At 39.4% G+C, this 27,096-nt stretch overlaps 1 protein-coding gene across 1 annotated transcript in view; it reads right to left on the bottom strand.

Annotated features, from left to right (window-relative positions):
* The window catches only part of CNTNAP4 (contactin associated protein family member 4), a 285,905-nt gene that overhangs the window by 120,182 nt on the left and 138,627 nt on the right, over positions 1-27,096 (bottom strand). The window contains exon 4 of the mRNA XM_086349985.1: positions 11,827-11,974. Within this exon, the coding sequence (XP_086206111.1) occupies positions 11,827-11,974 (148 nt within the window). The remainder of the gene's footprint in view (positions 1-11,826; positions 11,975-27,096) is intronic.

Here is a 27,096-nt window from a genome sequence, read left to right as displayed (position 1 = left end):
ATGTGAAGAATAATTCCAACCTTTCATGCTACACCAAAGAAGATCTTGGCATCCAGTGGAAACATCAAAATGCCTTGACATTTATTACTGAGTATCCTATTTAGTGGCTCAGTGGTAAAGAAGGCACCTGCCTATGCAGGAGATGCAGGAGACACGGGCTCAGTCCCTGGGTCAGGAAGACCCTCTGGAGGAGGAAATGGTAACCCACTCCAGTATTCTTGCCTGGAAAATTCCATGGACAGAGGAACCTGGCAGACTACTATCCACGGGGTCACAAAGAGTCAGACGTGACTGAGCACACAGGTATGCTATTATTATCATTTTAATAACAACTTTGGAAACATCATATGTTCATCTCAGAGATTTTTCCCTTTTCATCAACTGCCACTGCTTGAATATAATAAACTTGGATATTTACATATTCATTCACTTTTTTGGTTTATATCATAGCGAATCAGACATTTTTCTTAATGCATCTACTTAACAAATAATTGCTGAACATGTACTGTGCTAAGTTCTATAGCAGAAGCCTGTGTAACAGTGAACATACAGGCTTCTGGCCTCACGGATCCTCAAACCATAAGGAAAAGAAAGACATCATGAGACTCATCCCCATGTGAACAGATGCTTTTACAAATGGTAAGTGGAACTTGAAGGAAAAGGACAGGGTTATATGAGAGTTTTGAGTAGAAAGATTCAAATTAGGTTGCTGATTAGGGATGACATCTCTGAGGAAGTGATATTTAAGATGAATAGATGACCGCTATGAGAAGGTCCAGGGTCAGGAGGATGTGGGGAGGGGAGGAGTGGGTAGGAAGGGCTGGGAAGGCGGGGAGTCTGGCGAGAGATGGATGGCGTGGAAGGAACTACAGGGAAAATTCAGCTCCACAGGGAGCTGAATTACTGGCAGATCACCTTGACTCTGTGAAAGCTTGCTTCCAGATTTTTCTGGGACAGGTCTATTTTGGATTTGTCTTTAGTCCCAGGACATAACAGTTGGCCATCGGTTACGGTGTTTATTCCTAAAGCAATGCCTTTCTGGGTTTTCAGTTAGAAGCCCAAAGTGCTTAGCAAGTCTAAGATGGCAGGACTTGAATCCAAAGGTGCCCTTCCCAGAACTAGGCAGGTGCTGAATGAAGTCCCCAGGATTTTCATCTCCTGGCTCCTGCTTTTGCCCGGTGCATCGTGGGCACGTGCAAGTCAGGGATCGGGCAAGGCTTTAAGGGGACTGTGGACGCAGAAGTCAGGGCTCCCCTTCTGACACCTTGCTTTTCGGTATTCCACCCTAAAGTTCTAACCACTGTGGCAACTTTGAACTTTGTCCTCTCTCTCCTAGCAAAATTTGGCTCCCTTCTTCTTGAGTATAATGATGTTCCTAAGAGGAAGTCAGTTACACGTGGATCTCCTGGAATTTGTTTTCCATCTTTCAAAAATCAAGTCCTTTTCAAGTTTCTGCCTGTTTTGAGTTGAACTTCAAAGCCCTGAAGCAGCTTTTAAAATATATATTTTATCCAGCAACAATAATTGTTGTGGGCAGCAAGATAGTCCAATAAAAGCTCTCTCTTATGACTGGTACCTAAAAGGAAATCTCTCTCTTTTTGTGAACACATGCATGCTATTATTATCATTTTAATAACAACACTTTGGAAATGTTATATGTTCATCTCAGAGATATTTCCCTTTTCATCAACTGCTACTGCTTGAGTATAATAAATTTGGATATTATAATATATGGTGGATTGTATTATATTGTGGATATATTATAATGTGAATGTTATATAATTATTAACTTGGTCCATTAATTTATTTAGGATTGCAAAATGGGCATATACTGATTCTACTATTTCTTCTTTATTTATATAAATATAACTTAAAACAGAAAGCCCTTCTAATCTTCTATGTGATCGCCTTGAGGTACAGATTACATAGGAAAACCAGGATAAATGCTTGATGTTTTCTCCACATTTATTAGTTTTCAAAATAATGAGTCAATTCCTTAATAGCTCTCCTAGGTGACCAACGAGAGTTTTCTCTTTTAGAATTATCATGAATCCATTCTTTTAAATATAGTTAATATGTTTCAGAACTGCAGTTACCAACTTTACAGATGCTAAAATATTTGCATCTTTGATCAGTGAGAGCCTCTTCAGTTGGCTCTGTGTGCTTTTGACATAATCCTGATGGGTTTTCACAGTGTCCTTATTTCCTTGAATTTTAATAGCTAACCTTATTTTAATTTTAATATAACTTCACCTATCATCAAATTAAAATCTTAAGACTATAAACTCTGCAAAGAATTAGAATTTATCTACTTTGATTTTAGGCCAATAAGAATCTATCCTCTTTTTAAACTCTGACATAAAATAGGATCCCTTAGCTGCAGTATTAGCTGATAAACAATCTGAGAGCAAGGATTGTATTTAATGCATCTTGTCAAGATTTCAGCAGTTAACACGTTGTTAGCATTAGGTGCTCAGTCATATCTAACACTTTGCGACCCCATGGGCTGTAACCCACCAGGCTCTTCTGTCTGTGGAATTCCCCAGGCAAGGATACTGGAGTGGGTAGCCATTCCCTTTTCCAGGGCATCTGTTGGAGTTGCTTAATAATTAGATATTGGATTCAATCACAACTATACTTTAGGTAAATATAACACATTTCCTGCTTTTCCTTTCCCCGCTAACCCAACAAGTGGTGTGAGAGAGCTGCACCCTGAGTAGACAGAGTCAATTACCTAGTTTTCTCTCAGAGTTTTTCACCCACATAAACACTTGCACCTCTCATGCCACTTTATTACGTTTCCTGTTAATATATTTTCTAAGCAGAAATCTACAGATGTGAGTAGTTCTAACTCACATCTGTAGTTCTGAAAGTTCTAACTTTCAGTATTTTTTACATTACAAAATGCACACTCTTATTTTTTTAAGTTAATGTGTTTTGCACTATCTGACTTATTTCCATCTATTAAATAGAATCCATACTTTTCTCTTACATGGTCTGCCGTTAAGCACATAAGCATACAAGACTGACACTTCTGTACATTTCTTCTCTGCCAGGCCTCTCACTCACTCCTTGCCCAGGGCCCTATGCCTGATCTCTAACAGGCTGGGTGTGCCACCTGGATGATGGGGACAGCCTTCCTGAGGTTCCCCAGACCTGCTGCAATTCATTCATTCATCTATCCAGAAGACTATCTAGTTTCAACATCATAGAATGTGCCTGATGTGACTGGGGGCAGAAGATACCTTCTGACCTAAACAGGAAGTACTAGAGAAACTGTCAGAAAGTGTGATTTCCACACTGAGAAAAGACCACAAGTTAAAGAATTATCTAGGTAGGGGAATAAAGGCTGGATGTGTGTGATGGCCTTATGTATCATTTAAAGATCCTAAGACTAGAAAAATCATGAAACCACAGCAGTTCAAAGACACTAATTATTTTCGCTATGGCTGGGCAGTTGGATGTTCTTCTGCTGAGGACGAGTAAGTAGAGACCACGGATTACAAAATAAGAGTGTTCCCATAAGAACTAGAGAAAAAAACCAAGAATTTACTCTCAGGGCAACTGCTTCAGCAGTTTACCCACAATTAAACATTATCTCCTGCGGCTTAATTGCCATTCCGAAGGACTCCTCAGACGCACTCGCTTGAACCCGGTTATTTTCTTTTCTTGCCTTTTGTTTACCATTGTTTATTCTTTGGGACACACTGCATAGAGCAGTATTTCTTCACCATCAAACACTGTCTTTTTCTTTCTTCCACAAGTTATTTCCTTCCCAAAACCTCTTGTCCAGATCTATAAACATGTTTGCAGTGGCTACGGCCAAGACATCTGAAATTTATACTTTCCCTTTGAACCCATAAAATCTAGCTTCTGCTTCTCTCATTACTCAGGAAACAACTTCAGGTTTACCAACATAAAAGGAGAACATGCTCTTTGATATGGATTTTCCATTCACTTGGTGCTCCTTCATAACAAGTTACTGCTCTAACTCATTGGGAGAGAGGGTAATAAAACCATGTGTGGGTCTCACAACAGCCACTTTCCCAGCAATATTCACAGGGACAGCTTGCATGTATAACTCTAGCCAACACACATTAGGCACAATGGGGAGGGGGTGAGGTTAAATTTTGGCAAAAAATGCACACTACCTGAAAAACAGTATGAAAGACCTGTTTTAATTATGAGAGAAAAGCATTTCTGTCTTTCAAAGACATGAGCAGTTGTACAAACATAGCTTTAAACTTTATACTTTTATTATCGACAGTAAGTAGAAAGATTATGACTTAATAACTAATGATATTGTATAGGTTTCAATTCTGTATCTCCAACCCAGAAGCTATGGAGTTCCTATCTTCCGTATTTTTGTCGCTCAAACTCACTGAGTCAATCAGATCAGATCAGTCGCTCAGTCATGTCCGACTCTTTGCAACCCCATGAATCACAGCACACCAGGCCTCCCTGTCCATCACCAACTCCCGGAGTTTACTCAGACTCACGTCCATCGAGTCAGTGATGCCATCCAGCCTTCCCATCCTCTGTCGTCCCCTTCTCCTCCTGCCCCCAATCCCGCCCAGCATCAGAGTCTTTTCCAGTGAGTCAACACTTCTCATGAGGTGGCCAAAGTACTGGAGTTTCAGCTTTAGCATCATTCCTTCCAAAGAAATCCCAGGGCTGATCTCCTTCAGAATGGACTGGTTGGATCTCCTTGCAGTCCAAGGGACTCTCAAGAGTCTTCTCCAACACCACAGTTCAAAAGCATCAATTCTTCGGTGCTCAGCTTTCTTCACAGTCCAACTCTCACATCCATACATGACCACAGGAAAAACCATAGCCTTGACTAGACGAACCTTTGTGGGCAAAGTAATGTCTCTGCTTTTGAATATGCTATCTAGGTCGGTCATAACTTTCCTTTCAAGGAGGAAGCGTCTTTTAATTTCATGGCTGCAGTCACCATCTGCAGTGATTTTGGAGCCCAGAAATATAAAGTCTGACACTGTTTCTATTTCCCATCTATTTCCCATGAAGTGATGGGACCGGATGCCATGATCTTTGTTTTCTGAATGTTGAGCTTTAAGCCAACTTTTTCACTCTCCACTTTCACTTTCATCAAGAGGCTTTTTAGTTCCTCTTCACTTTCTGCCATAAGGGTGGTGTCATCTGTGTATCTGAGGTTATTGATATTTCTCCTGGCAATCTTGATTCCATCTTGTGCTTCTTCCAGCCCAGCATTTCTCATGATGTACTCTGCATATAAGTTAAATAAACAGGGTGACAAAAACGGCCTTGACGTACTCCTTTTCCTATTTGGAACCAGTCTGTTGTTCCATGTCCAGTTCTAACTGTTGCTTCAATAGTGGAATTAATTCTTTCTCCTGCTCCCTTCCAGAACTTATTTGTTCTCCAGTGCCTCCTCCCAGTAAATGGTATCACCTTCCAGACAGTCGCTCAAATTTGATGATAACTCAGTGGCTACTCACATAAAATCACCGAATTCTCTTGATGCGATAGTGAAAGAGAAAGTGTTGTCACTCGGTCCTATCCAACTCCATAGGCTGTAGTCGACCAGGATCCTCTGTCCATGGAATTCTCCAGGCAAGAATTTGGAGTGGAGTTTCCATTCCCTTCTCCAGGGGATCTTCCCAACTCAGGGATTGAACCTGGGTCTCCTGCATTGCAGGCAGACTCACCGGGGCCTCCCTGGTGGCTTAGATGGTAAAGATTCAACAGTAGTCTCATCATATTGTGAATTTTATTCAATTCAGGAGAACTCTCTTTCCGTATTGCTGGTCCTCTGGTCTGAGACTCCAGCTGTCACTTGCACAAAGGAATTCAAGAAACCTTCCAACTGAGCTGCTGCCTTTAATCTGTACCCCTCATATAGCCCTCCACCCTGCACCCATATTTCAGTCTGAATCACAATTCTCAAATGCAAACTGATCCTCCAAGCATATAGACTGATCCTCATTCCCAGGCTTGACTGACCACACCCTTTCTCCTATTTAGACCATTTTCACAGCCTCCCATGCAAAAATATCTGCACCTTAGTTTCAAAACCTACTGCCATAAACTTTCTCATACTAACCTTAGTCTATTAATCACTTCATTCCTAACACCTTATACTAATTGTACCATATTTTGCTTTGGGTTTGTGTCATTTTCATGACATCACACTTTCTCATCTTTAAGAAAGTGTATATTAATTTAAATTCCTCCCTACACCCTACTGCACTAAAAAAAGTAGATTTCTTTTTTTGCCAGTGTTAATAGATATTTAAAGGATGAACACAAGTTTGATTCATCAAGAGTACTAGTTTTGGAAGGTGACGGATCTGATTTCAGATCCTAGATCTAACACAGGCTGTGCAATTCCAAAGTCCTTAATTTCTGTGAGTCCACTTTTCCCCATGTCAGGAGACTTTTGAAGCACTGTAGTACACAATATTCTTGAGTGAGTTGCTCAGGTAATCACACTCCCCCCCAAAGTCATGGTAACATGGTGCAGGCAATGGGAACACACGAGCCGGCAGGCAGATGCAATGCTCCAGGCCTTCTGCAAGCCCCCAGGAGGCCCACTTCACTGCCAACATGGACAGGTGTCCAGAGTCTGTGCTCCGGGAGAGACCCTACCCTGCTCATACTGCACCCTTAACACTTTTCCTTTTTTTTTTTTTTTTTCTTTTCGTTGTAAGGATTGCAGAAAAATGGGCTTGCATATCTGGGGAAAATCCAGTCTGATCTGGGCTACTCAGGAGACTTGAAGACAAAATCCTAAGCTGGATTCTTCTGCTGACCTATAGCTCGTCCTATTGAGGGCAGGGAACACTAGTGATCACAGATATTTCTGTGCCAGGCAACCCGGAGCAAGTCACAGGGGTCATTTAGCAGACCATACAATGGTAGTATACAAGTACTGACTTCACTGTGTCATTAAGATTATAAAAAATAGCATCTGACTCATATTAACTCTCCAGTGGTCAACACCAAAATCAGATTGATTATATTCTTTGCAGCCAAAGATGGAGAAGCTCTATACAGTCAGCAAAAAAAAAAAAAAGACCGGGAGCTGAGTGTGGCCCAGATCATGAACTCCTTATTGCCAAATTCAGACTGAAATTGAAGAAAGTAGGGAAAACCACTAGACCATTCAGGTACAACCTAAATCAAATCCCTTAGTGAAAAATAGATTTAAGGGACTAGATCTGATGGACAAGAGTCCCTGATGAACTATGGATGGAGCTTTGTGACACTGTAAAGGAGACAGGGATCAAAACCATCTCCAAGAAAAAGAAATGCAAAAAAGCAAAATGGCTGTCTGAGGAGGCCTTACAAATAGCTGTGGAAAGAAGGGAAGTGAAAAGCGAAGGAGAAAAGGAAAGATATACCCATTTGAATGCAGAGTTCCAAAGAATAGCAAGGAGAGATAAGAAAGCCTTCCTCAGAGATCAATGCAAAGAAATAGAGGAAAAGAATAGAATGGGAAAGACTAGAGATCTCTTCAAGAAAATCAGAGATACCAAAGGAACATTCCATGCAAAGATGGGCTCAATAAAGGACAGAAATGGTATGGACCTAACAGAAGCTGAAGATATTAAGAATTTGTGGCAAGAATACAAATTCTGTATTTGTGGCAAGAAATTCTGTATTTGTGGCAAGAATACACAGAAGAACTGTTCAAAAAAGATCTTCATGACCCAGATAATCACGATGGTGTGATCACTCACCTAGAGCCAGACATCCTGGAATGTGAAGTCAAATGGGCCTTAGAAAGCATCACTATGAACAAAGCTAGTGGAGGTGATGGAATTCCAGTTGAGCTATTTCAAATCCTAAAAGATGATGCTGTGAAAGTGCTGCACTCAATGTGCCAGTGAATTTGGAAAACTCAGCAGTGGCCACAGGACTGGAAAAGGTCAGTTTTCATTCCAATCCCAAAGAAAGATAATAACAAAGAATGCTCAAACTACCGCACAATTGCACTCATCTCACACGCTAGTAAAGTGATGCTTAAAATTCTCCAAGCCAGGCTTCAGCAATATGTGAATCATGAACTTACAGACGTTCAAGCTGGTTTTAGAAAAGGCAGAAGACCCAAAGATCAAATTCCCAACATCCGCTGGATCATCGAAAAAGGAGAGAGTTCCAGAAAAACATCTATTTCTGCTTTATTGACTATGCCAAAGCCTTTGATTGTGTGGATCACAATAAAATGTGGAAAATTCTTCAAGAGATGGGAATACCAGACCACCTGACCTGCCTCTTGAGAAACCTGTATGCAGGTCAGGAAGCAACAGTTAGAACTGGACATGGAACAACAGACTGGTTCCAAATAGGAAAAGGAGTATGTCACGGCTTTATATTGTCACCCTGCTCATTTAACTTGTATGCAGAGTACATCATGAGAAACACTGGGCTAGAGGAAGCACAAGCTGGAATCAAGATTGCCAGGAGAAATATCAATAACCTCAGATATGCAGATGACACCACCCTTATGGCAGTGAAGAAGCACTAAAGAGCCTCTTGATGAAAGTGAAAGAGGAGAGTGAAAAAGTTGGCTTAAAGCTCAACATTCAGAAAACTAAGATCATGGCATCAGTCCCACCATTTCATGGCAAATAGATGGGGAAACCATGGAAACAGTGGCTGACTTTATGTTTGGGGGCTGAAAAATCACTGCAGATGGTGACTGCAGCCATGAAATTAAAAGACGCTTACTCCTTGGAAGGAAAGTTATGGCCAATCTAGACAGCATATTAAAAAGGAGAGACATTACTTTGCCAACAAAGGTCCGTCTAGTCAAGGCTATGGTTTTTCCCGTGGTCATGTATGGATGTGAGTTGGACTATAAAGAAAGCTGAGCACCAAAGAATTGATGCTTTTGAACTGTGGTGTTGGAGAAGACTCTTGAGAGTCCCTTGGACTGCAAGGAGATCTAACCAGTCCATTCTAAAGGAGATCAGTCCTGGGTGTTCATTGGAAGGACTGATATTGAAGCTGAAACTCCAATACTTTGGCCACCTGATGCAAAGAGCTGACTCATTTGAAAAGACCCTGATGCTGGGAAAGATTGAGGGCAGAAAGAGAAGGGGACGACAGAGGATGAGATGGTTGGATGGCATCACCGACTCAATGGACATGGGTTTGAGTGGACTCTGGGAGTTGGTGATGGACAGGGAGGCCTGGTAATGCTGTGGTTCACGGGGTCGCAAAGAGTCAGACATGACTGAGCGACTGAACTGAACTGAACTGAATGATAAATAGTATAATGTTTTAGTAAACTAATATTCTGCAAGGCTAATGCTATGCATACATGAGAATAAGTGTTGACTATGGTGTAACTGAGGAATTAAAGTCAACTTGATCAAATACATTCCCATAATGCATTCACACCCAACCTTGTTGAGGTTATTTTTTGGTCATCTATGAAAGTATTTTTCCATTAAGTTTATTTTTTTGTCTTTTATACAAAATTATCCAACAGAAGGGGACAACAGAGGATGAGATGGTTGGATGGCATCACCGACTCAATGGACACGAGTTTGAGCAAACTCTGGAAGACGGTGAAGGACAGGCAAGCCTGTCATGCTGCAGGCCACGGGGTCTCAAAAGTAGGACATGACTTGGCAACTGAACAGCAACAACAATATCATTTTACCATGTGTCTTTATGTTTGAGTTTAAAATACTTCCTCTCAGTATTGATCCTTCAATCGTGGGTCCATGAAAAAAGGAGGCTGACTAAATGCACAGCTGATGTACTTTCCTCCAAGAGACAGCAAATGAAGTCACAGTGAAAACACTGTTCCATGGGGCTGCAGATCAATACAAGGGTGGGAAGTGGGAGGAAGATGAGTTATCATCCAGCACAAAGCAGCAGAGAACTCAAAGGAACTTGCCGCTACTTCTCAGAGACTCAAAGACCCTCCTTTCCCAGCAGCCACTTCATAGGGACATTACAAAGGAGACTAGCATCAGTAGCCTTGTTAAACTAATGTTGAGTTTACATATGAGATTCAAAATATGAAGTGTGTGCTGCTGGGAAAACTGCTTAATATTTCTAAGACTTCTTTGGATGGGTGATTTTTAGGATTAAATTAGAATATCTATAAAAACTGTTATCTGACGCAGAGTAAGTGCTCAATAACTGTTTGCTATTATTATACAGTGATAAATATTTTGCAAAGTGGATGCTCTGAACCAGTAGAAAATGTAACTATAAATATGAATCGTTTAGGAGTTTGGTTTGCTGATTGTCCATTGTATGGCATGTAAAACTCCACAATCCGAAGACAAATAAGACTGTCCAGATTCTGTGTTCCAGAATCACAATCTGGGGTGGGATTTTTTTTTTTTCTTTAAGGATAATTTTATTCAAGTGAGATCATTGTAAAGGGAGGCGCTAACACATACCAGGAGCAGCTGAGCTGAACTGCAGAAGCCAAGAAAGCTACCAGGAAGTCAGGCAGATGGTGAGAAGTTAAGCTGCCCATGGCTCGTCTTGGATTTAACAGCTGGAGGAGGCAGAGCATGAGCTGGGGTTCTGGAATCTGGCAGATGAGGCTGCAAATCCTGTCATTTCCTATCTGGGGGACTGGAGCAAGTCACAGCCTCAAGAGTCGAATCTCTAAGCTTTAGCTTCCTCATTTGCAAAGCAGGGGAATGGAAGAGTTACCTAATAATGTTTATCTGGACTTGGTTTTGAATTATAAACTAACTGCTTAATGTGGTGTCAAACATATAACAAGCACTGAAGAAAAGTGTTACTTTTGGAATTATAAAAATTAATCCTATTAACATGAGTGCTCTATTGCTATTAATACAATCATGACATTTCTGTCAACGTCGTTTCTCTCTCGGACGCAGTGCAGACAATTTCAACAAGCTGCCTGTCCTCTGTATGACATGCCCACCTTTTACGTAAATAAAGTGAGCCTGAAAAAGCGATGAGACACGTGAGAAGAAAGCTTTAGTGGCTAAAGAAATAAAGGTTTACTAGAGGAATCAGGATGTAGTGGAACTGAACAGTTCTTCTGTGGACTAAGTTGTGAGACACTGGGCAAATTACTGACTGTCTCCAAACCTCAGACTGCTGGTCTGATAATTGTAGATCATATTAACTAACTCATTGTTCTCTAATAGAAGGGCATCTGACAGGATAGTGTGGCTTGAGGTAGACTATCAATAACTCTTAGGTCCCTGTCCCACAGAAAGACATAACAAAATGCTTCATTAGGAGGAGACTAAGTGAAATCTGTGGTTTCTACCTTTTCTTATATGAAAGTATTTCAAACACACTTTACACTTTGGCAGGGGTCTTTACTTTCTCTATGAATTTATGTTCAGGGCATAGCATATTTATAAGTGAGTTTCATGGCATATTATTTTTAGGCTGCAGAGGAAAAGCATTCTTTGTTCTCATAACAGATGATTGGTTTTACTAAATGGGTCACTGTCTTTTATTAAATTTTGGCTACCCAAATGAAACATCATAAAATATAGCCTACAGAGATAAGTTCTAATATTTACAAGTTAAGATATAGTCAGTAATATCAGATTTGGGTAAATGGACTCACATGTGTCTACAAACATCTATCTATTTATCTCTGTATCAATTTGTCAATAAAATGCTTCCATTTCTGATTTAAAATATAAAAGCAGAAAACATAAGCCAATATTGGCATGTATGGGCACATATAAAGCTTTCCACAAAAATTGCCCCTGTTTTTCCGTCTCTTTACATACTCTAAAGTCAATTTCAGCATATAGTTGGCTTTTAAAACATCTCCTTTGATATCTATTCCACTGCGTTGGATAAACAAATACTTACTATATGCACATCCAAACACCTCAATTCGCATTCCAATTCTGCCCTTGGGGTTCCACTCTAGAGGGATGAAGCGCAGAAATCTGGCTTTGATAGAAGGCTGGAGTCTATAGTACACAACACTGTCTGCGTTTGCATTTCCTACAAACCCCTAGAAGAAAAGAGCAAGAAGGAAATCAGTGCATCTGGAGAGTATCTATTTCACTTTGTCCCCTAAAACGCCAATAAGCAGTGTCTGATTTGCTTTTTAACTTATAAAATGGCAACCATTTAAAGAAGATCATATCATTAACAGTTATATCATAAAGTTTCATCTGCAGAAGTTACTATGGTCTAAACTGCTTTCTATATAGCAGTTTAAATCCCACCATCTGCATGAAGTCAGCTTTCACTGTGAAACCCCCAGTAAAGTTTGTTTCTATGAAGTGCAGATGAAAATAAAAGTTACTGACATGAACAGTGAGAACATCCTCTTGTATTCAAAAACTAGAATCAGATTCTGCATGGAAGTTGCTCATGTAGTTGATGAATGAGTAAGATTCAGACTTGTTTCTGCTGTTTCACTTTCTCATCTTACTCAGCAACATAAAGGAAAGTATCACCAGACATTCAAGTCAGAGCTACACTCTGAGAATAGGCTCTTAAACTTCACTCACCACACAGCCAGATACATGCATTAAAAACTGTTGTTACATGTCATTTTTATTCAATAAAAAAATAATAAAGTAAAAGCATCTCTATTTAAAAATTGTTAAGGGAAACTGGAATCAATAATAATTTGGAAAGATGTGAAATTAGACTGACAGACTCTAGAATCTGAAGCTATAAAGACCATAGGAATGCTGCTGAGCTAGTACCATCAAATTGCAAATGAGGAAATTAAATGTCAAAATGGCAAGAAAAAAAAAACCCTCTGGTGTTTGCAAAACTATTATATGGTAAGACCAAGAGCAGTGTTCCTTTCACAATATCAGGATGCATCTACCTAACACCTGCAAAACCCACACTTAAACAGCTTTTATTTTCTCCTACATGACATATGGTAAAGCTGCATATGTGAAAAAGTTAGGATGAGACAGAAACTGTTCTCAATAATTGATATTTAACTTTTAAATTTTTTATTTCTTCTTTTCTGTGTCCTCTTCCACCTCTTCCTCCCCTTCCACCTTCCTGTTCTCCTTCTCTTCCCCTCCTCCTCCTTTTTTTGTTTAACTGTAACAATCAAGACATGCAACAAAATAAGGGATCTTATTATGATCTACTCAGCCACGTGGTAGGTCCCCTTACCATGACTCGATCCACAAATGAGGTCACGCTCATGTAGACCATACCAGACTAAGCAAATATTTCAGTAACACCAATACCCAGGGAATCTATCCATTTGCCTCCTTTTCTTTCTACTTCACAAATAAGCATTTACCAAAATATTTTCTAACACAGTAAAAATAATAATAATAATAAAGTTGGGTTTTTCATAAAGAAAGAAAGTGAAGTGAAGTAGCTCAGTTGTGTCCAACTGTTTGCGACCCCGTGGACTGTAGCCTACCAGGCTCTTCCCTCCATGGGATTCTCCAGGCAAGAGTACTAGAGTGGGTTGCCATTTCCTTCTCCAGGGGATCTTCCCAACCCAGGGATCGAACCCAGGTCTCCCACATTGCAGGCAGACACTTTAAGGGTTTTTCATAGTCAAATTAATTTGATTTGATTCCTCTTATCCCTCAATGCCCCAATACCTCATACACCCAATTTTCAGGCTCACACAAAATAAGCAGTTCTGTGACAGTGTCTTCAAATTATATCCCAAATCGGGGCATCTCCCTTCATCTCAGCTATGACCACCCAGTTCAACAAAGCAGTATTTCACCAGAACTACTTCAATGGCCTCCTCCTTATCTTTTCAGCCTTCTCTTTCCCATGCCCATGCCCAACCATATCCCTAATCTCGTTCCCTCTGAGCAGTCGGTATGATTTTTAAAGGTAAAATAAATTATGTTACCCCCACTGCTTCCTTTACCACTTAGAACAAAATCTGAATTCCTTATCAGACATTAGCACCATCTTTGGCAACCTCGTCCACAACGCTTGAAGCACAGGGAGCCTCTGTGTGAAAACCAAGTTCAGCTCCCCTGAGCGCCTTTACCACCGGCTGTTCACTCCCCTCTGAAAGTTCTTCCCTTATGATCTTGGCACAACCAGCTCCTCTTGGCATCTCAGGCTTTGTTCTAAAGAGAGCCACCTAAGACGGGCCCTTTCTGATCCCCCAGGTTCTGAAGGAGTGTACCTGGCACCCTGGCATCTTATTACCTTTCTGTTTTATTTTCTTCATATTACTCATTATTTGGGGATCTTTTTTGATTATTTGTTTATCTTCCACCCCCACCCCTCCATCACCCAGAAGATAAGCTCTATTAAGCATGGACTTTTACTGACCTTCCTTCTGTAGTACCTAGAACATGGCTGGGCTCAAAGTGGTTCTCAACAAAATATCTGTTGGATGTGCATGTTTGGGTAACACTGGGCTTAAAAACAAACCAAAGTTCAACAAGTTTCTCGACTATAGTATCTCTCTGAACACGTCAAATGAGAAGGTACAAATGAGCACTGTATCTCCTGAGGGAGCAACAGTTATGCAGCATGCTTGAAATCTGTTAGCCCCATATTCTTGGCTAGTATTTCCCAGAACATAAACAGGAGAACATCATTTAATCCCATCGATATTTGGACTCTAATAACCAGACACTTCTAGAATGTTCCATCTATTCCACGAGTCGAGGACCTAGTATAAAAGGTCAACTGTGTCACACTACCTAATATCCATCCTCACTTCATATTTAGCACACCAGGATCTCCTTTTCTGTCAAAACCACTCACATTTGCCTGAAAATGTCCATTTATTCTGACCTTTTCCTTAGAAGGGCTGATGAAGGGCAGTTTTATTTTAGACAGTATTTCCCAAACCTGAATGACATATTAAACGTCCCAGTGCTCAGACTGGGCATTGTTGTACGCATGTGCGTGCGTGTCTGATTCTTTACAGGCTCTCCAAGTCAGGGTAATGTGTCTCCAAGGTTGAGGACCACGTTTATAGATATTCAATCCTAATCAGACTTTCTTATACTTCTGATTCTGTTTTCCTGGGTACGGCTGGCAGGTTAATACAATACCTAATTATGATTTCTTGCAGGGAACAGCTGGATGATGAATTAGATAGCCCTCCAAAATATCTCGCATTTTTCCAAAATTAATCTAAGTTCACAGATTGAGATAGATGGCACTGTGATGATCTCAGCATTTAATGGGATTGGGAGAAAAGATGCAGGTGACAGTGGCTATGGGTAGGTAAATGGAAAGAGGACATCTGTAAGTGGAAGATTTTCACAGTTTATGTGATCAATTTATGAGCTATTTGAATTTTGAGAACATAAAGAAGAAATGCAAATTACTTAGTTTATCTAAGTTATAAAAACATCTGGGCACATTCAAAATTTTAAGCGATTATTTCTTACAAGGGATAAGGGAAATTTTGAGGTGGGGAATATGAGATTTTAATTTAGTACAGTTTATTCATTTATAAACTTTTTAACTAGCATGTACTAATTTTACAGTAATTAGCAAAATAAAGTAACACATACATGTCAGTGTGTACAATGGCAGAACAGGCAAAAATATCACTTAGTAATGCTTTGGGTACCTTTAATAATATTCTAATATCAATAACCTTGGGAAAACATGCACCATTACTACTAATTATATATTTAACTGAACAATAATATTTGCATTTTTTGCTCCCCGTGTTGATAACTTAAAACATAAGATAACAAAGATTCTGTTGTGGAATTCAATAATCTAACAGGAATTTTTGTATAATGTCTATGACTGAGACAGGGAATTAAAGCCATGTTGCTTTATAAATGAAAAGTCCAATGCATACTAATATTCCTAATGTAATTCCATTGCCTAAGAGACTTTCCTCAATTTGCTATAAGATTTTTTCATATCATTATAATTCACAAAGGAATGCATGAATTTAAACGTCTCATTCTCTTTTGAAAAAATAATTTTATTATGAGAATGTGTATGTCCTCCCTCATACTACAGATTCTGAACTTGAGCATGGGTCCACATGACCTGAGGCACTGTCATGCATCACATCTGTGGGAGGGGCTTTAGAGTCTGCATTTCAATGCAGGTCAGACTGACTTGTGCTTTTGGTCTTTGGCCTGCTCCTTGAACATTCTTCAGGCTTGTGGATAAATCGTGCTCTTTTCCCCTTGCTATTTTATCTCAAAATTTTTCAGAGAGAGAAAAGGTTTTAGCAGAAGAGTTCACTAGGGTTAACTTCCAAAAGCAGGAATAAGTAAGTAACAAATGTCTGTTGTGCTATCAATCGGACTGTCTTCAACATGAAAGGTTGTGTCTCAACATCAGACACAGCAGAAATATATATTATGTAGTTTTAATACTTGCCTCAAGGCTGTGAAGTATTTTTCTGCTCACCATAAAACTGAGGATAACAAAAATTATAGAGGTTATGTGCCTAGAACCACACAGCTAGAAAGTGACAGGGTAAGGATTTAATTCCATACTTCTCTGAATCAAAAGCCCATAATTTAGCTAAGCATCAAAAGGCCTCACTCTTACAGGACATGAAAACACCAACCAACCCTAGAGGAAACCTGATATTTTATCTGAGGGTTTTTTTCCATTTTTCTCATAATTTATATTTAACATCTTAGACACATTTGAAATTAATGCAACTTAGATTATTACTGGCTGGAACATATCTCTTCCAGTTGATTTTACAGACAATAGGATTGTTCCATTAACTACGTTTTCTCGAAATTAAAAGACAAATGTTCAATTATCAATAGGATACTTTCATATAAATGGTAACCTCCTAGTAGATGCATAATATAAAAGAATATGCCATCAGATCATCAAATATATGAAATATCTAAAAGTAAAATTAAGGTGATGTGTCTTATGTGATAAAAATCAAAAGCCTTAATTATATTTTTCTTCAAGACTTGATGATTTTCAAACTCAATGAGGTGTTCATAGATGGGTTTAGAAATGTATTCTAACCAAGATAATTTATTGAGTTAATGAATTAAAGTTTCTCACAGGATTTTAAGTATTTTCATAGCGATTCTAAAGTTTATGAAGAAGTGTAATAGCATTTTTCTTTTGCAAATAGTAATTGAGCAATTCATCTATGAAAGCCAAGATGCATAAAGGAAGATAGCCATATGGCAGTTCATAAGGGGCTCCAAAACATGGCTGTAATAAATCAGAAACACGGGAACAGTTACCTGCTGTTTTCCAGCAGATTTGTAACTACACATAGAATCGTCCAACTCCCACCAAAATAAATAGTAACGTGAGTAGAAATTCAATACAACAAACAGGCAAACAGTAAAATCCTCTGACCTCCCTTATTCGTGTGACTTACATATGACCTTTTTTCCAAGTACAATTCATTTTGACACAGTCAGCTAATAGATAGACACTAAATATATCACAGCAACATGCTGTCTAATGGAAATCAGCTCTTTATTTTATGATGTTGGTTATAAATCTTTACTAAGTATGCCTCCCATGAGATCAGGTCTAGAAAAATGTAAAAGAAAAAGCAAAGAAAAATAAGAACTATCAAAAAATGGGCAATATGCTAACATAAACCCAGATAAGATTAACATTTAAACATATTAATATGCTGCATAAGACACTGCAACTGTATCTAACAGAAGTTGATTCTATCTTGAGTGTGAATGGAATTTGTTTAACGTAATAGAAGATCAGCAAGGGAGTATAGCAGTCAAATCAGAAAGTTAACTTTTGTTCTGAATATACAATAACACTCAATTTTCAAAATAAAAGGATATCAAATTTTATTAATATTAAATCAGTTTCTATTATCTCTCTCAGAAAATATTCAATAGCTTTAAAATATTTATTTTGAGGGATACCAAATTATTAACAATAGTCCACTGAGGAACCACAAACCAGCCATTATATTAGAATCTGTGGATGCACAAAGCTGTAACATACACTGGTTAGGCCCTTTCAGCACAGAAGGGTTCAAATTCTCCAGACAGAAATATCAAAGGGAAAGAGAGAAAAGGTACATGAAAGATGCATCCTTCACTGAAGTCCATAACTACTGTTGCTGTTCACTTGCTCAGTCGTGTCCGACTCTTTGCAACCCCACGCACTGCAGCACGCCAGGCCTCCCTGTCCATCACCAACTCCCAGAGCTTGCTCAAACCCATGTCCATCAAATTGGTGATGCCATCAAACCATCTCATCCTCTGTTGTCCCCTTCTTCTCCTGCCCTCAATCTTTCCCAACATCAGGGTCTTTTCCACTGAGTCAGCTCTTCACATCAGGTGGCTAAAGTATCAGAGCTTCAGCTTCAGCATCAGTCCTTCCAATGAATATTCAGGGTTGATTTTCTTTAGGATGGACTGGTTTGATCTCCTTGCTGTCCAAGGGACCCACAAGAGTCTTCTCCAACAACACAGTTCTAAAGCATTCTTTATAGTCCAACTCTTACATCCATACATGACTACTGGAAAAATCATAACTTTGACTACACAGACCTTTGTCAGCAAAGTAATGTCTCTGTTTTTTAATATGCTGTCTAGGTCTGTTAGAGCTTTTCTTCCAAGGAGCAAGTGTCTTTTAATTTCATGGCTTCAGTCACCATCTGCTGTGGTTTTTGAGCCCGAGTAAATAGTCTGTCACTGTTTCCATTGTTTGCCCATCTATTTGCCACGGAGTGTTGGGACTAGATACCATGGTCTCAACTACTGTTGAGATATAGTAACAAATTGTTATGTGGCTGATATATGGACATAAATTTATATTAGGGTAATACATGGATAATTTTGTGGAAGATTAAAATTTGATTGAGATGCAAAATAACTTTTAACTAAAACCTAATTATATTAAGGTAATGGTAGATTAGGAGATTCTGAACAACTCCCCTGCTAAAAGCTGTACAAAATGAGAAACAGGAACTGAAGATCTAAAAGACAATAAAATATTAAATGTCCAAGATTTGGGAGAAGAGCAGCCAAAGAGACCAGCCCTACCTTTGGGACCCTTGTTTTCCTCTTTAGCTGACCTAAGGATTTCTAAAGAGAAGAAACTGAGCAGACCTTAGGACAACTTCACAGAGTTAAAGATAAAAATTTAGTTCTAGAGCCCTCAAGGGCATGAATATCCCATAAGCTTCCATGCGGTTCATGTCAAAACTTTGAGAGTCTATAGCTAAGAATAAATGGTAAGATGGAGAGAGACAACTCCCCACAGGGATGAAAATTCAGCTTCCCATTTTCTCCACCTGTGAGATTACATGACGGTCAGAGAGGCCTCATGCTCCTTGCTGCCTGCAGAAGCAACTGTAATTATACTCTGTAGGAAGATATCCTTCTAAATCTCAAATTATCTGTTCAATTCTTCATATATAATGTCCTACACACAATAGAAAGCAATAAAACATCAGCAAAAATTGTTCTTAAAGGAAATTAATAGTCTTGAACATGCACACAGGTTAGTGAATAGGAAAGGCATCAGCTATGTTATTTAAAGAACTGGGAAACCATTACTCTACAGAACAAGAAAGTGGGGCAAGCTGAAAATCAATAAGTTTTCTGAGAGCCATCAGAAACTTGAGATTACATGCACTGAGTTGTGTCCCTCCTAAAGCATGTAGGGTGAAGCCCTAACCACTTCCATGGTGACAGTATTGGGAGGTGGGAATTTGGGGAGGTAATCAGGTTTAGAGGAAGTCATGAGGGTTGGGGACCCCATGATGGGGTTAGCATCCTTACAAGATGAGGAAGACAGACCAGAGCTTCCTTTCACTTTGCCAGGTGAGGACACAGTAAGAAGGCTGATGTCTGCAAACCATGAAGGCTCCTCACGAGGAACTAAGTCAGCCAGCACCTTAATCCTAGACTTCCTAACCTCCAGAACTGTGAGAAATAAATGCCTGTTTTTTGAGCCATCCAGCCTATAGCATTTTGTTATAGCAGCTTGAGCTGACTAATACACACGGCAAACCACACCTCTGAGATCCGGAGAGAGAAGGCTACCCAAAGACAGCAGAAATCTGTCCATCTGCTGGTGCCATAAACTGATAGGGGCTCCCATGGTAATTTTGATGAATTGATAGAGGCCGAGCGTGGACTAGCATGAGAATGAGAAACTCTTGAGGCCTTGTCACAGAGCATAGATAGTTTCCTGGAGGGAAAGCCCACAGTAATGCTCTGTGACAATCAGAAAAAAAAAAAAAAATTCTTCTTGGCTCTGGCAAGGAGGGGTAAGGGTAATCACTGCTACACTCAGAGTGATCTACCATCCAGGGGAAAATCTGCCAGAGCCTATTCCCTGATGGCTCAGTGAATAAAGGATCCACCTGCAGTGCAGCAGACATGGGTTCGATCCCTGGGTCAGGAAGATGCCCTAAAGAAGGAAACGGCAACCCACTCTGGTATTCTTACCTGGAAAATCCCTTGGACAGAGGAGCCCGGCAGGCTGTACAGTCTATGGGGTGGCAAGGAGTCAGACGCAACTAAACACACAGCCTCCCCAGGACCTCTAGAAACACTAGTGAAGGCCACAGTTTTAAGACAAAGGCACTGACATTTAATCACAATATTGGAGAACATTCTTATTCTCTCTTATCATACCACCAATGCCAACAGGACTCCAGTATAATAATACTGGATAACAACTGAGAAAAATGTGAAACCCAGACCACCTCTGAAGAGGATGCTGAAGTCAAAGGAGAGGCAAAAACAAGGGTACTAGATGAATTTGAAGTCTATGACACCGATAGCATGTCTGCTGCTGCTGCTGCTAAGTCACTTCAGTCGTGTCCGACTCTGTGCAACCCCATAGACGGCGGCCCACCAGGCTCCCCCGTCCCTGGGATTCTCCAGGCAAGAACACTAGAGTGGGTTGCCATTTCCTTCTCCAATGCATGAAAGTGAAAAGTGAAAGGGAAGTCGCTCAGTCATGTCCGACTCTTGGCGACGCCATGGACTGCAGCCCACCAGGCTCCTCCGTCCGTGGGATTTGCCAGGCAAGAGTACTGGAGTGGGGTGCCATTGCCTTCTCCATATAGCATGTATAGAAAATATTAAATACAGCCCAATTTCTAGCCAGATTAATATAAACTCTCAAACAAAGACCTATTTACCTCAGTTCCCATGACTAGACACAAAATGTCCAAATTTCAACAAAAAGTTGCAAGGCAGGCAACCAGCAAGACAATCATCAAAACTTAATGACAATCACCATCAGGTTCACATATCTTACAGATGTTTGATTTATCAGACTAGAAATTTTTTAAAAATTATAATGAATATGGGAAGGACTCTAATGGAAAAAGTGGACAACATGCAAGAACACCTGGGTAATATCAGCAGAGACATGAAAATCTAAGAAAAAACCAAAGATTCCAAAATATTTAGAAATCAAAAACACTGTAACAGAAATGAAGAGTATCTTTAATGGGTACATTGATACATTCAACATAGCCAAAAAAGAATCAGTGAGCTTGAAGACAAGAAAATACACACTTGCCAAATTGAATTGCAAAGAGGAAAAAAAAAAAGTGGAAGGGAATATCCAATAACCATAGGATAACTGTAAAAGTTGCAATGTATCCAAAAATGGAATAAAGAAGGTGAGTAGAGAGAATGGAGCTGAAAAAATATTTGAAATGATAACGGCCAATGAATTTCTAAAATTAATGACAGACACAAGGTCCAAGAAGTTCAAAGAATAATAAGCAGGTTAGAAATCCAAATAAAAACTATATTTAGTCATACACATTCCAACTGCAAAAAAGCAAAACTAAAGAGAACATTTTGAAAGAAGCCAGAGGAATACCTTACCTTTGGAAGAACAAGAATAAGGACTACATTGGACATCAGAAATTATATCAGAAGTCATACAAGCAAGTAAGTAGAGAGTGGAGTGAAACATTTAAGGTGTTGAAAGAAGTGAAAATAATCTTAGAATCCTATAGCCAGAGAAACTATCCTTCAACACCAAACGAGAAATAAAGATTTTCTCAGACAAAAGCTGATGATATTCACCACTAGTACACCCGCTCTGAAAGAAATATTTAAAAGAAGTTCTTCAGACAAAGGAAATGCTATATGTCAGAAACCTCGATCTATGTAAAGAGAGGAAGAGTATTTGAGAAAGAATAAAAAAAGGTAAGATAAATTTATTTTTCTTATTCTTGTTTAAAGAAACAACGTGTGCTAAGTTGCTTCAGTTGTGTTCGACTCTTCGCGACCCCATGGACTGTAGCCTGCCAGGCTCCTCTGTCCATGGAATTCTCTAGGCAAGAATACTGGAGTGGGTTGCCGTGCCCTTCTCCAGAGGATCTTCCTAACCCAGGGATCGGACCCACGTCGCTTATGTCTCCTGCATTGGCAGGTGGGTTCTTTACCACTAGCACAACGTAGGAAGCCCCAAAGAAACAATAGGAAGAGATAAAACAGAATCCTACAAAATGCTCAATTAAATTCAAATAAGGCATTTAAAAGAAGGACAACAAGAAAAAGAAAAGAGGGGAACAGAAAACATAAGACAGGGCTTCCCTGGTGGCTGTGGAAAAGAATCTACCTGCCAATGCAGGAGACACGGGTTCAATCCCTGATGGGGGAAGATTGCACACATCGCAGAGCAATAGGCCTGTGTGCCCCAGCGACTGGACCTGCAGCTATTGAGTGTATTACTGTGTCCCGACTACTGAGGCCCATGCGCCTGGAGCCAATGCTCCGCAGCAAGGGGGCCACTGCCGTGAGGAGCCTGTGCCCTACAGCCAGGGAGCGGTCCTGGCTCACAGCAAAGACCCCACACAGCCAAAAATAAAACAAAAACACAGTACAGATACAACAAAGAGAAAACAGCTGCAAATGTGATAGACAATATTAATCCAAATATATCAATAAGCACTTTAAAAGTGGATCTAAATATGCTGCTTAAATCACAGAGATCTTTAGAGCTGTATAAAGGATGACCAGATCCAACTATTTGCTATCTATAAGAAATTTATTTTAAATGAAAGATTAAAACTGATTAAAAGTAAAGACATGGAGAAAGATAAGCCATGTTAATCTCAAAAATTCATAAATAGCAAAATTAAAACCACCAGATCAATAAAACAGTAATCAGGAAGAGTTTATTGTACATGTTAAGAACAGTTTAGAACTGGACGCTTGCAACCTCAAAACTAATATGAAGCTCAGAAGCAAAATGTTACAGAATGGCTTACGAAGTGAAAAAATGAGGAAGCGGTTTAACCTTTACGGTGATTGGTTATTACAATGAGGGTTTCTAGAGGGCAGGGGATTGCTCAAAAGTGATTATTTAATACCATGTTAAGGAAGATGACTTAAGTTTCTTTGATGATTATCAGAGGCATTTACAAGAAGTAAACTAAGTTAAGTTTTGCTTATGCACATGAAGTAGGCTAGATTTAGTTTTGCTTATATGGCTTAAATGGTTTTGTCTCCTCAGGGAATTTTCAAGTTTGATGTTCAGTTTATATTTTACTTTTTACAGTGATGCTAAATCTAAATAAACCTAGGATAGCTATATTAATTTCAGACAAAGCAGACTTCAGAAAAAGGAAGATTATCATAGATAAGTCGGCACACCGCACAATGACAAAAATATCAATTTTCCAAGGTGGCTTAACATTCCTCTCTGCATATGGACCTAACAGCAGAGCCCCAGCACACAAGGCACACACTGACGGGACAATCAGGAGAGACAGGCAAATCCATTATAACAGCTGGACTAATTGATACGTCAAGGAGGGAGAAAAGCAGCAAGAATGTAAAAGACCCGAGTCACTGTTAATCAACTGGATCTAACTGACATTTTAGGCTCTTCCAGCCAACAGCAGCAGAAACAGTCCTCTCCAGTTCATGAAGCATGCATGGGCCCTCACAAATTTAAAAGAATACAGATCATACAAAGTATGCTCTCAAATCACAATAGAATTCAACTATTAATCAGTAACAAAGATAGCTAGAAAGTCACAAAATGTTTGAAAATAACCCGAGTTGAAGCAGAAATCCCAAGTCAAATTTTTAAAAACTGATGTAAGTGAAAATACAATTTATGAAAATTTGTGGGGTACAGCAGCATTTTTAGCATTAAATGTATGTATTAGAAACAATAAAGATCTAAATAAATAAGTTTCTATCTTAGGGAACTAAAGGATATAGAGCAACTCAAGTCTAAAGAAGAAAAGAAGTAATAAAAATATACACCACAAGTTATTGCAATAGAAAACAGAATGCGTTAGAGAAAATCAACAAAACCAAAAGCTGGTTCTTTGAAAAGTTTGCTAAAATTGATAAATCTCTAGTCATGCTGTCCAAGAAAAAAAGATCAAGAAGACCCAAATTATCAATATCACAAGTGGAATAGAAGTCACTGCTATCGAGCACGTGGACATCAAAAGAAGGAAGGAGAAGATTAATGAGCTGAGGATGAATGCAGACACCAGGAAGAATACAGTAAGTTAAAACCAAGGATGAAACAGGAAGTAGATCCTAAAAATAAGGCTTCAAAGGACATCTATTTAATTTTTGAAGTATAAGATCATGGCATCTGGTCCCATCACTTCATGGGAAATAGATGGGGAACCAGTAGAAACAGTGTCAGACTTTATTTGGGGGGGCTCCAAAATCACTGCAGATGGTGACTGCAGCCATGAAATTAAAAGACACTTACTCCTTGGAAGGAAAGTTATGACCAACCTAGATAGCATATTCAAAAGCAGAGACATTACTTTGCCAACAAAGGTCCGTCTAGTCAAGGCTATGGTTTTTCCAGTGGTCATGTATGGATGTGAGAGCTGGACTGTGAAGAAGGCTGAGCACCGAAGAATTGATGCTTTTGGACTGTGGTGTTGGAGAAGACTCTTGAGAGTCCCTTGGACTGCAAGGAGATCCAAGCAGTCCATTCTGAAGGAGATCAGCCCTGGGATTTCTTTGGAAGGAATGATGCTAAAGCTGAAGCTCCAGTACTTTGGCCACCTCATGCGAAGAGTTGACTCATTGGAAAAGACTCTGATGCTGGGAGGGATTGGGGGCAGGAGGAGAAGGGGACGACAGAGGATGAGATGGCTGGATGGCATCACCGACTCGACGGACATGAGTTTGAGTGAACTCCGGGAGTTGGCAATGGACAGGGAGGCCTGGCGTGCTGCGATTCATGGGGTCGCACAGAGTCGGACCCGACTGAGCGACTGGACTGATAGTTGATTTACAACATTGTGCCCATCTTTCCTATGCAGCAAAGTGACTCAGTTATACGCATATGTATACTTTTATTATATTCTTTTCCAGTATGGTTTATCACGGGATATTGAGGACAGTTCCCTGTGCTATTCAGCAGAACCTGTTGCTATCCATTCTAAATGGAACAGTTTGCATTTACCAACTCAAACTCCCAGTTCACCCATCACCCTTCCCCCTCCCCCTTGCAAACCACAAGTCTGTTCTGTATCAGTCTGTCTGTGTTATAGATACGTTCATTTGTGCCACAGTTTAGATTCTACATATAAAGGATATTATATGGTATTTGTCTTAAGGTTTTGAAGGAGATTTAGATGAAAAAAAAAAAAAAAAACCCACTAGCTAGACCGATCAAGGAAAAGAGACACAACCAATATCCGGAATGCAAAATAGCATTTTACCATCCTACACACATGAGAATGATAATAAGAGAATATCTGGAATAATTTTATGCCAATAATTTTAAAGATTAAATAGACATGTTCCAAACTGTAATTTACCAAAGCAGGTGAGAAACAGGGAAATCTGAGTTGCCTATATATAGGCAAAACTAAATCTACAATTTAAAAATGTTCCCACACAGAAAACTTCAGTCCCTTTTGTTTTCCCTAATGAATTCTTCTCAATATTTGAGGATATAACAACACAAGCATCATATAAGCACTTCAAAAAAGTAGAAAAACAGAATTGTTTCCCAGTTTGTTTCGTGAGGCCAGCGTAACTGTGATATCAAAATCTGAGGGAAAAAACGTAAGGAGGAAAACAAAAGCCAATCTTATTAAAATACAGATCCCACAATCCTTAAAAGAAACTTGCAATATTATATTAGGATATAAAAATAAAGAAAAGCTATAATAGGTCAAAATGCAATCAAGTTTATTCCAGGAATATAAGGAGTGCTTAACATTTAAAAACTCTTCAGTGTAATTAATCAAGTTGAAGAAAATATAGTCTTCTAGATAAATGCAGAAATAGTCTTTGATTAAACACAGCAATTAAACAAGATTAAAACCTTTAGCCAAGTACGGAATATCTACAAGTTTTACAGTCAGCATCACAAATAGGACAAGATTCTGAGAGCTGTTTAAGAGTTTGGGTCCCAGGCAAGCATGTTGTCTACAGACCCATCAATTCAACCTGTAGTGAATATTCTAATTAGTACAGTGAAAGTGAAAGTCGCTCAGTTGTCTCTGACTCTTTGTGATCCTATGGACTGTAGCCTGCCAGGCTCCTCTGTCCATAGAATTCGCCATATTGGAGTGGGTAGCCATTCCCTTCTCCAGGGGATCTTCCCCACTCAGGGGTCAAACGCAGGTCTCCCGCATTGCGGGTGGATTCTTCACCATCTGAGCCACCAAGGAAGCTTAAGAATACTAGAGTGGGTAGCCTACCCCTTCTCCAGAGGATCTTCTGACCCAGAAATCAAACCAGGGTCTCCTGCATTAGAGGCAGATTCTTTACCAGCTGAGCTACCAGGGAAGCCTAATTAGTACAATAAGGTAACAAAAATATTTAACAGGTAATAAGGACTGGAAAGGAAAAAATAAAACTGCTGTTATTCATAGGCTGCATGATTGTGTATGTGTATATATATATATATATTTTTTTTTTTTTTTTTTACTGCATATAGAGAGTTTAGCAAATCCACTGGATAAAAGTCTGTATATAAATATGAACTGAAGTTACACATCTGTTAAAAGAGCTAAAATCCAGGACACTGACAACACTAAATATTGGAAAGGATGTGGAACAACAAGAACGCTCACACATTCTTAGTAGAAACACAAACAGACAGGAATCACCAAGATATTCATGAAGAAAAACAAAGTCAAAGGATTTTCTTTACTGAATGTGAAGTCTTAACAATGTGATCCAAAAAAAGAGAGAGAGAGAGACAATGTCATATTGGCAGAGAGGTACTCAGACAGAA

Source organism: Bos grunniens, chromosome 18 (genome assembly GCF_055505025.1).
Source record: "Bos grunniens cultivar Pamir isolate PY7600 chromosome 18, Bosgru_T2T1.0, whole genome shotgun sequence".
Lineage (NCBI taxonomy): Eukaryota > Metazoa > Chordata > Mammalia > Artiodactyla > Bovidae > Bos > Bos grunniens.
The sequence above is the reverse complement of the archived record's forward strand: the minus strand, read 5'-3'. Positions and strand labels throughout refer to the sequence as shown.